The following is a 10,088-nucleotide window of genomic DNA, read 5'->3' on the forward strand; positions in this document are numbered from 1 at the left end:
GGTGGTGAACAGCCAGAAGTGCGTGCGAGCCGGGGGGAAGCACAACGACCTGGAGGACGTGGGCCGCGACACTTACCATCACACCTTCTTCGAGATGCTGGGGAACTGGTCCTTCGGGGATTACTTCAAGGTGAGGCGACGGGGGCAAACCCTTTTTTCCCGAGGGAAGTGCAGCCCGTATTTCAGAGCTGTGCCGTAGTTCCGTGCTGGAGTGCCATCGGGCTGGCTGCAGGAGGCGTTTTGGTAAGCTCCAAATTAGTTCTTGGGAGCTGTGTGGCCCAGAGCAGAGGTAGTCAGTGTGCTGGATGTGCCCTGCAGGCTCACAGGGTGCTCAGCCTTTCAAAGCCGTGAACGCTGTCAGTGTAAAAGCCATTTCACGTGGTGGGAAGAAGTTTCCAGTTCATTTGATGTTTGTTACTAGAAAGCTTGAGAAGGGAAGAAGGTTAAAGGCTGCTGGCTTTGTTGCTGGTGAAGGAAATAGTCTGTGTAACTCTGCTGGTGAGCACATGGGTGTAGACCATGCCATGCTTTGGAAGGTCTCCTAGCCATTCAGGAACATCAGTTTCCCACTTGCAGCAGTGACCTGAGTCACTTGCCTGACCCTCTTCCTGCTCTTTGCAATACACCTTAAACTCAGGAAGGGAGAGAGCAGCTGAAATGAGCTTTTACAGTGTTTGACTCCCATTCTGAAGAGCCTTCCTGCATCACTCTGCATCCTGGATCACTGTACATCGTTTATGTTCCCTGCCTGCTCAGGAGGAGGCATGTAGCATGGCCTGGGAGCTCCTGACAGAGGTCTACGAGGTTCCCAGGGATCGTCTCTATGTCACCTATTTTGGTGGAGACTCCTCACTGGGGCTAAGGGCAGATGAGGAATGCAGGGACATCTGGCTCGGGCTGGGGTAAGTGTGTTAAAAAAAATAAAACATAAAAGGTTCTGGTGTTGACTTTTCAGTCTCTGTAGCCTCCCATTTACTCTTTAGTTGATGGGAATCGGATGTAGGGGCTAAAAGTTGGGGTTTACCTGGGGTAAGTGTGCTAAAAAAAAAACACAACATAAAAGGTTCTGTTGTTGACTTTTCAGTCTCCATAGCTTCCCATTTACTCTTTAGTTGATGGTAATCGGATGTAGGGGCTAAAAGTTGGGGTTTAAACTCGGGGTTTTTTAGTTTTCTGGGGTTTTTTGGCTGTTAAAATCAGCTAAGCTCCGAGTGCCTTGGGGTCTTTGACCTTGAAGCTGTTTCTCTGATGTTACTGGTGTGGGGGGCTATGAACCTAGCACTGACTGGCCTGGATGAAGTGTGTGAAGGATCTCTGATCCTTTGCTTCCTCTCTGTCCTGAGGTTTCTCTTCTGAAAGCTAGCAATAGTTGCTTCAGTGTGAGGATGAAGCCACTGCAGAGAGCACTGCTGTGCTTTGGAAGCTTGTTGCAGGCTGCATGTGGGCTTTGGAGCCAAGGCAGCCAGCTCTTTGCCACTGCTACTCTTCAGCCTTGTCCTCTGTGGTCAGGTCTTAGTTCTGCTAGAATTCCCTCCAAGAAGGAAGGCAGTTTCACAAACCCAGTGGAGAGCTTGTCTCCATCAGCAGGAGCCAGACCAAGTCTGTCAGCCATCCTGGACAGTGAGTAGGGTCCTGTCTGGCTTGATCCAGGTTGTTCCTGCTAAGGAGAGCAATTCTGTGTGAGCAGAAGCAGTGCTAATGTGTTTGGTTATGGAGTTTGTAGTGGCCAGAAATGTTGCTTCCCTTCCAACTTTTTCTGTGATCTAGGCTCCTATGTGCTTTGTGTGTATGCCCCAGCCCTTACCCCCTCTGTTTGCCTTTCCAGGGTGCCTGCCAGTCATGTGCTTCCCTTTCCACTCAAGGACAACTTCTGGGAGATGGGGGACACAGGTCCTTGTGGTCCCTGCACTGAGATCCACTATGACCACGTGGGTGGAGGTAGAAATGCCGCAGCACTGGTGAACCAGGGCAGCCCTGATGTGGTGGAGATCTGGAACCTGGTCTTCATGCAGTACAACAGGTACCAGCCCTCCCGGTCTGAAACCCAGAGCCTTTCCCCCTTGTCTGACTCCAAAATTGTGCGTGTAGGCTCTCAGACATCTCGCCGCTCTCCACAAGGTGTCAGTACAGGAGCAAGAGAGAAGCTTCGGAGATGCTTCAGTGTGGCTCTTGGTCCCCTGTTGCTTTATTTGTCCTCCTCCAATCTCTGCTGCCTGTGCTCCCTCCTGCTATATTCCAGAGGTCTCTTCAGATCTGCAGCTGCCCAGAGAAACTTGAAGAAGGAGGAGAAGGCTTCGGGCTCCTCTTCCCAGAGAGCCTTTTTCCCTGTGTTACAATCTTTCTTGACTATCTGATGGTCAGATCCTGGCTGCCTGTCAGTGCCAAGGCAGGGTGCTGTTAGTCTTGTCCCTGAGCTTCCTTTTGTTGGGTTACCTGCTGTTTCCATCCCCTGTCACTCTCTAATTCTCTTTCACCCACTTTCTCCATTTATTTTCCCCTGAACTGACCTTCTTTTGCCTTTTATTTTTCCTGGCTGACAGGGAGGTGGAAGGGAATCTGCTTCCCTTGCCACAGCATCATGTTGATACAGGAATGGGCCTGGAAAGGCTGGTGACAGTTCTGCAGCACAAACGTTCCAACTATGACACAGATCTCTTCACTCCCATCTTGGATGCCATTCACAAGGTGATGGTGCTTCTCCTCAGAGTCACAGCTGATGAAAAACTCCTTGAACACAGACTGCTTGCCTGGTACCGTGTTATTGTGTGGTATTTTGAGACAGGAAGGATGTCCAGAATAGCGTTGTAGGGAGAGTGGGGAGAATTCCAGGTTGGAAATCCTCTGGGATATTGGCACTGCTGATCCAGCCTTCCTCAAAGTTTTTTAAATTCTTCAATGCCAGAGCATTGCCTGACCTGTCTTAGGCACAAAAGTCCTGGTCTATAATATACTGGGAAAATTCAGGAAGTACATCTTAGATGCACAAGTTTTGGAGGTAGCCTGAGAAGCATGATGTCAAGTGTAGCTGGCAGCCTCTCATATTGAAACTTTTCCTTCTGCATCCATTAATTTCTATTGGTCTATCTGCTTACTTTCTCTTTTAGGGCTGCAGGGTGCCCAGGTACCAGGGTCTCGTCGGGGATGCTGACGTTGGGCGTGTGAATATGGCCTATCGAGTGGTGGCAGATCACGTGCGCACCTTGTGTGTGTGCATCACTGATGGTGTCTACCCAGGCCTCTCTGGAGCAGAGTAAGGACATCAGGAAAATGGCCGGGGCTGGATAGAGTTAGGTTTGGAAAGGAAGATGGATGGCTATGGGGGACATTCTGGTGTACAGCCAAGATAAGGAGTGCATGAGCTTTTGGGAGGCAGGAGGGTGGGAGCCTGGAAGAGGTTCTTATCTGCAGGCTCATCCTTGGAAGGGTGTGGAGCATGGGAAGCAGCTGGTCTGTGTCAATAAATCAGGGCAGAGGATCTGTGTGGGCAGTGGTCTGGGAGTAGACGCTGATTAGGGATGCTCACATGGCTGCCTGGCTGTTCCTGCCCTTTTTTCAGACTGGTGCTGCGTCGGATCCTGCGCAGGGCTGTCCGCTTTTGCTCTGAAGTCCTCCATGCTCCACCTGGGCTCCTGGCCTCCCTGGTGCCTACTGTAGTGGAAGTGCTGGTGAGTAAAAACTGCTGCCTCGGGGGAAAAAGAATATCACCCATGTCCTATTCAGCCCTATGTCCCTTTCCCATACACTGTCAGGAAATAATCTTGGATGTGAAGGAGCTCCAGGAGGATGTATCTGATGCTATGCATTGCAGCAGTAAAAATCTCTTGTCTCCTGATCATTTGTGATGGGAGGAAGGGGGCCTACTGTGACCAGCTGTACAGTCAGTACAAGTGTGGGTCTGAGTGCATGCAGGTGCACATTGTTGTTTGTCGAGGGCAGTGGCTTCCAAGCTGTCATATCTGGGTTAAAGCCATCTAAAATTGGTTCTTTGAGTACTAGCAGCATCCTAACAGACAATGCTTTCTCCCTGTTGTGAATGGATGCCAAGAGATGCTGTGCAGGGGCTAGCAGAGGTGGGTCATAGGGAAACAGCCAGAAGATGGCAGCTGTAAGCCCATATGTGATTCTTTCCCTGTCCAGTCCCTGGAGTTGTGTGCTGGGTCTCCCTTCACTCTCACCTGCCTGAGAACCCTGTGTAGTGCTCATGGAGGAAAACACTGAGGATGTTCTCACTAACTGTGGCTCACTCCACAGGGAGATGCCTATCCAGAGCTGACGAAGAATGCAGACCAGGTGAGCAATGTGGAATCCCCTGGAGAGAAACCCCGTGTCTCATTATCTTTGTGAGGCACTGCTCTCAGGGGCAGAAGTCAGCCCTTCCTTGGGACTTAGCTGGAGGAGTTTGCTTAGCCTTCTCCATAACTGTGTTCTCAGGGGTGGACTGAGATGTGCTGGGAGCATGCTTGTATCTGCTACAAGAGGTATCTTTGGCAGATTTATTTGTGGAGCTCTACTAAACCCTTAGCAGGGACTGCTTGTCCTGTTATAAGGCAGCTATTGCTCTAAAAAGCTAGGGTACCTCATTTCTTGAGTGCAAGTACAGCCTGTCCTTGCCTGGGTACCCTTAGTCCAAAGTGGATTGGTGATTTAGGGCTAGTCCTGGATTGCTCGTGCACAGCAACTCTGACGAGTGATTGTCTGTTTCAGCTGTGCAATTTTAATTGGGTCACAGACATGAACGTCTGACAGGGAGCATCTGTCAGCCTCCAGCCCTCCCCAGGTGGATGGTCAGTTTTTCCTTGACAGTAGTGGTGAAAGGAGGCACAATGACTTTGTCACTGCTCAGTAATGTGTATTAGCCATGTTGTGATGCATAATTACAGAACAAAAAGGCTGGTGCAGGCAGACACAATTCTGTTAGATAGATACTTGCTTGATTTGCTTTGAGCTGAGTGTAGCAGAGCTAACCTGGGGAGTTCCCTGAGATGTTGTGGCTAACCCTTCTTCTGATCCAGATTATGGATGTTATCAATGAGAATGAGGCCGCTTTCCTGTCCTCCCTCGAGCGTGGGAGGCGCATCATTGAGCGGACAGTGCAGCAGATGGAGCCTTCCACAAACTTCCCTGGTGAGTCTCCCTCCTCTGATAAGCTGCACTTAAAGATGGCTTGATCCAGATCCTTGCAAGCACTGCAGTCAAAACTGCCTCCCCCACAAGTTCTTCGTGATCTTCTGTCCCCTAGCAGAGGAGCAGATGTTCCACTTTTCTCTAGATTGCAGTTGTTTTCTAGTACTTTGTTCTCAAAACAACTAAGCACCCAGAAATTTAGAAGCATTCCATTGCTGCTTTATTGACTGATTAACTAGGTCCTTACAAGATACAGCTGAAAGAAGGAGCTCAGGACCCAACCAGCACAGCTGCCTGGCTGGATGTGCTGGACTGAACTTCAGCAGAGATTGGGTTGTTGGTCATCATTAATACTTGGTCCCATACAAGAGGAGCTATGTGGCTTCTCTTCCCCATTACTGGTTCATCTGCACACCACACAGGTGAATCCAGTTACCAAGGCACACACTAAGCTGGTCCCATCTGACCAGATCTTGAGATTCCTTTCTTTCTCCATTCACACAGTGTTCATGTTCTTCTGTTTGTCCTACAGCTGAAGTAGCCTGGTCTCTCTATGGGAATTTAGGATTCCCTCTGGATCTGATTGACTTGATGCTTGAAGAAAAGGGAATCAGATTGGATTCAGCTGCTTTTAATGAACTTGCTCTAGAAGATGCAAAGGTAAGAGGGAGACTCACCTGGTCATAATAGTTCAGAGCCTTCTCTCCTGTGAGCATGAAGGCAGAATTCCTTTCACTGCTGAGGCTTTTCAGATGCACCACAGGGCCACGTGTCTTCCCTGGAGGGGAAGTGACTCTGAAACAGCAGTGGGGTCACAATGTCTTTGCTTGTGGTTGTGGGACTGAGAAGTGTTGGCTGGTGGTTCTCTTCAGATCAGCATGTTATGATGCTGATTATTGCTGGGGTGAAGGTTATCACAGAATTATACAGGTTAGAAGTGTCCTCTGTTAGAAGTGTCCTCTGTCAGTCGTGTAGCCCAACTCCTCACACAAAGCAGGTCCCGCTTAGATAGCCCGAACAGCAAGTGACTTAGGAAGAGTTTACACAATCTCCTTGGTCTCTCTAGTGCTGGAAGACCTGTGCTGCTCCCCTGTGCCATAGTCAGTTCACAGCCTTGCTCTCCTAAGCTTGAATGGCCTAGAAGTTTCACAGCTACACAGCAAGCTGTGCAGGGAGGGTTATGTTAGCTGTTGCTCATGGCGTTTCTCAAGGCTGGCACAGGGTGGCATCAAGAGCCTGTGGGATTTGAAGGAATGGAGTTGGTTTAGCAGTAACCTCTGTCAGCCTGGATCTAAACAAGCCTTTTCCAGGAAGGTGAAAAAACTTGTTCCTAGCTTTATAGCTCCAGTTGCCAGTTTGAGTGCCCCGCCCCGTATCTCCCATCTAACTGTGCCCTTGCACTGCTGTAGCGGAAGGCCAGTGGCCCACAGGCAGGACAGCTGGAGGACACAAACACACACCTTGACGTGCACTCCCTGGCTCACCTGCAGAACAGCAACGTGCCTGCTACTGATGATTCCCCAAAGTATGCCTACACCCTTGGGCAGCACGGGCAGTATGGTAAGTGGCCAAGTCACATCTGTAAGCACCTGAGGGTGCTGGGATCCCTCACAAGGCTGCTCTGGCTGCCTAACCTCAGGCATGCAGAATATGTAGTTTGTGGTTCAAACCTGTCCACCTCACTGCTGCATCTTTTCTCTACCTTTGTACCTCATCCCAAAGTAATTCTTCTTATTGCTGTTGTTTTCTCCTTGGGAAGGCTCTCAGCTGGTGGCAAGGCTGTGAGCTCTGGCTTGGTATTAGTGTGCAGTAGTGAAGCAGGGACTGCTAGAGATGAGTCTGTCCCCAGCAATTAGGCTTTTGGATGTGTGAGAGTGTTAGGGAGAATGAAGAATAATTATGCAAAGGGTCTAAAGCCATGTACTTGCACTTTCCTTGGCAGACCACTAGGTGTTAGTGTGGGCTTTTTATCATTTAGGGTAACTGGTGTTGCTGATGCTCTAGGGAAAATATAAAGCTGAACCACAGAGTAAGAGGTGGTGGGGTTGTCACAAAGAATTACAGAGAGCTGTGTACATCCAAGGTCCCTCTTACCCGTTGTGCTGGTGACAACCCATGCTAAGTAGAAAGTGAGGCAATTCAAGCTATATATACTACAGCAAGAGGGCAATGGAGGAAAAAAGCCCAGCAGTGACATTGGCTGAAATCTCCAAGCTAGCACTGTCCCACCTCCTCAGTCTCTGAATCACGAAATAATTCAGGTTGGAGGGGATTTCTGGATGTCCAGTCTCTTTATCAAATGAACATCAGTGTGCTCAGAACCTTGTCCATTTAAGTTTTCAGTATCTTTAAGGGCAGAAATCCTGCAGTGTCTCTGTTCCCTGTTCTTTATCACTCTTAGTGTGAAAATATTTTTTTTAACATACAACCAGAATTTCTTGTACTCTAGGTGTAGTCTTACAAATGCTAAATAGGGGTGAATAACCACTTTCTTTGACCTGCTGGCTATGCTTGTGTTCATACAGCCCAGCAGGCAGTCTTCCTTCTTGCAAGGTCACCATGCTGACTTGTGTTCAGTTTGCTCCTGAGGACCCTGTCAGTCCATTTCTGTAGCTTGCTGAGATGACTCCAAAAAGCAGCCCTGTTCTTCAGTGGACCAGCCAGTCCACAGCACTCTGTTGCCATACACATGCAGGATTTGGTTACATCCCATCTGCTATGGATAGTAATTAATGAAGATATTAAATGGTGTTGGCCCTAATAATCAGCTATCAAGTAGCTCTGTCAGTAACTGAATATCAGTTATTGAGCAAATCTCTGTGGGGAGGACTGCCCAGCCAGTTATACACCCACCTTGTGGCCCACCTGTCCAGTGCATATCACCCAAATTTGGCTTCAAGGAGCCTACAGGAGAGCTTGCTGCATCAAGGAAGGTGGCAACCCTGTCCTCCTTTGTTCACCAAGTCTGTCATCTCTTCATAGAAGGCAGACAGGTTTGCAAAGCTTGCAGTGTAGCAAGATGTAGATGTGTCTGTTCCACGGCTCATGTGGGGCCAGACTGGGTGTCCCTTTCTGCTGATTTGCCACTCAGCAGGTCTGTCACTAGGTAAGTGAGGGGTGACTTAGTTCCAAATAACAGAACCTTTGTCCTTTCTGCCAAGATCTGTTTCTCTCCTACCAAGGCAAAGGAAAGTGCCAGCATTCTGTATAGACTGGGTATTGGCAGGGTTGGCATAGGGAAGCGATCCCCTTCCTTTCCTGTTGCAATGTAACAGGGTGTATTCACTAATTACTGCCATCTTCTTCCATCTGACAGAGTTCAGCCCGTGCCAGGCCACTGTTTTGATGCTGTACAGAGATCAGTCTCTCCAGAAGGAGGTTGGGGCAGGGCAACGCTGTGGTGTCATCTTGGACAGGACTAATTTCTATGCAGAGCAGGGTGGACAAGCCTCAGACCAAGGCTACATGATACGTTTAGGACAGCAGGTAAGACCCCTTCTCCAGGTGATAGGCTGTTTTACTGTGTTAATTTGCCAGCTGCTGACTCTTGACAGTTCCTTTGGCTTTGCATCAGGATTGGTGGGATGAAAGAAGCAGCAGTAACCTCAGGTGTGTACTTGCTGCTCTTTGCAGTTTCTTCTTGCTGGGGAAGACTGTAAAGTCTTCTTGGGCCTTCCTTCAATGTGCTGCACTCTCTCCGTCTGGGGCTGCAATGCAGAGAGAAAGCAGTCAATTATCAGAGACTCCATGAGCTGAGTAACTTGTCTCTGGCCAGTCCTGGACAATTGCAAGCAGTTGTCTAACCTGAGACTCGATGGAAAAAGTCTTAGCCCTCCCAAAAGCATTGGGGAGAACCTCCACTTCTGCAGGATGTTCCTTCAGCCATGTCAGGAGAAGGTGTTTGACCCTCTTCTGGGAAGTTACAGGGGATGCAGCTTTTTCTACTTTCTAGCTCTTGAGAATCACCCCTGGGCATTGATGCTGCCTTTCTGGCCTTGCACAATGTGATAGTGCCTTGCTCAACACTTCTTCCCAGGCTGAAGTGGGGATCAAGTTTCTTTTGCCAGCCCAGGCAGGCAGAAATGGCACCTTGAATGCCTGAGACGTGTGCCTTGGCAGCTACTGTCCATTTTCTCATGGACAAACATCCTTGTTAGGAAAACTAATTATCATGGGTGCTGCAAGCTGACAGCCTTAACATGTTGTGCAGCAAGTGGCTGGATGCAGGGATGGTCTGGGGCACTCTGGTTACATTTGCAGTAAGCTTCTCCCTGCTTTTTCCACCCCATCCCTGTCTATTTTAGGGATCACTGGAGGTTGTGTTTCCCAGTCAGATCAAGCAGGTACCTCACGCAGATGTTGAGATTTTTCCTGTGTCCTAACTCATCTTTCTGTCTCTTTGCTCAGGATGTCCTCTTCCCTGTAGAGTCAGTTCAGCTCTGTGGTGGTTACGTGATCCATGAGATTACTGCTGTAGAAGCCCTGCGTGCTGGTGACCAAGTGCAGCTCTTTGTGGATGAGGTGATAACTCACTGCTCTTAACCTTTTCCCAGTCTTGCTTTGAGAATCTCATGATTTCCTGAGTTAGCCTGGATGCAAAAGAGCCTTGTCCCTTGTATTCCTGAGACTGCTTTTCATTCTAATGGGGAGGAGACCTCACAAGTGACTTGTAATATTCTGTGAGCCATTGGCCTGTCCAGTATTCCTGTTTTACAGAGGTGATCCCATGGGAAAACCAGTTAGATCTGCCCAAGTGACACAAATTAACCTGACAGCTGTACTACCCATTGTTTTTCCTCCCCAGCTTCTCCCACCCCCTCCCATGCAGCCTTTCCCTCCTCTCCCCACGCCATCCCCTGCTCCCCCGAGGTGTGCAGCACCAGCAGTGCCCCCCAGCATGTCTGTGCTTCCAGGCCCAGCGGCTGGGCTGCATGACCAACCACACTGCCACCCCACCGCTGAAC

General features: G+C 49.3%; 1 protein-coding gene across 1 annotated transcript in view; it reads left to right on the forward strand.

The window, feature by feature from the left end:
- Nucleotide 1: 1 nt before the first annotated feature.
- The window catches only part of AARS2 (alanyl-tRNA synthetase 2, mitochondrial), a gene marked incomplete at its 5' end in the record, with an annotated part of 16,727 nt that continues 6,640 nt past the window's right edge, over nt 2-10,088 (forward strand). The window contains 13 exons of the mRNA XM_010006184.1: nt 2-130; nt 757-902; nt 1,826-2,020; nt 2,541-2,685; nt 3,105-3,250; nt 3,557-3,665; nt 4,252-4,290; nt 5,013-5,124; nt 5,657-5,784; nt 6,534-6,684; nt 8,441-8,610; nt 9,532-9,645; nt 10,038-10,081. Coding sequence (XP_010004486.1) covers nt 2-130; nt 757-902; nt 1,826-2,020; nt 2,541-2,685; nt 3,105-3,250; nt 3,557-3,665; nt 4,252-4,290; nt 5,013-5,124; nt 5,657-5,784; nt 6,534-6,684; nt 8,441-8,610; nt 9,532-9,645; nt 10,038-10,081 — 1,628 coding nt within the window. The remainder of the gene's footprint in view (nt 131-756; nt 903-1,825; nt 2,021-2,540; nt 2,686-3,104; nt 3,251-3,556; nt 3,666-4,251; nt 4,291-5,012; nt 5,125-5,656; nt 5,785-6,533; nt 6,685-8,440; nt 8,611-9,531; nt 9,646-10,037; nt 10,082-10,088) is intronic.

Source organism: Chaetura pelagica, unplaced genomic scaffold (genome assembly GCF_000747805.2).
Source record: "Chaetura pelagica isolate M959 unplaced genomic scaffold, ChaPel_1.0 scaffold271, whole genome shotgun sequence".
NCBI classification, from domain to species: domain Eukaryota; kingdom Metazoa; phylum Chordata; class Aves; order Apodiformes; family Apodidae; genus Chaetura; species Chaetura pelagica.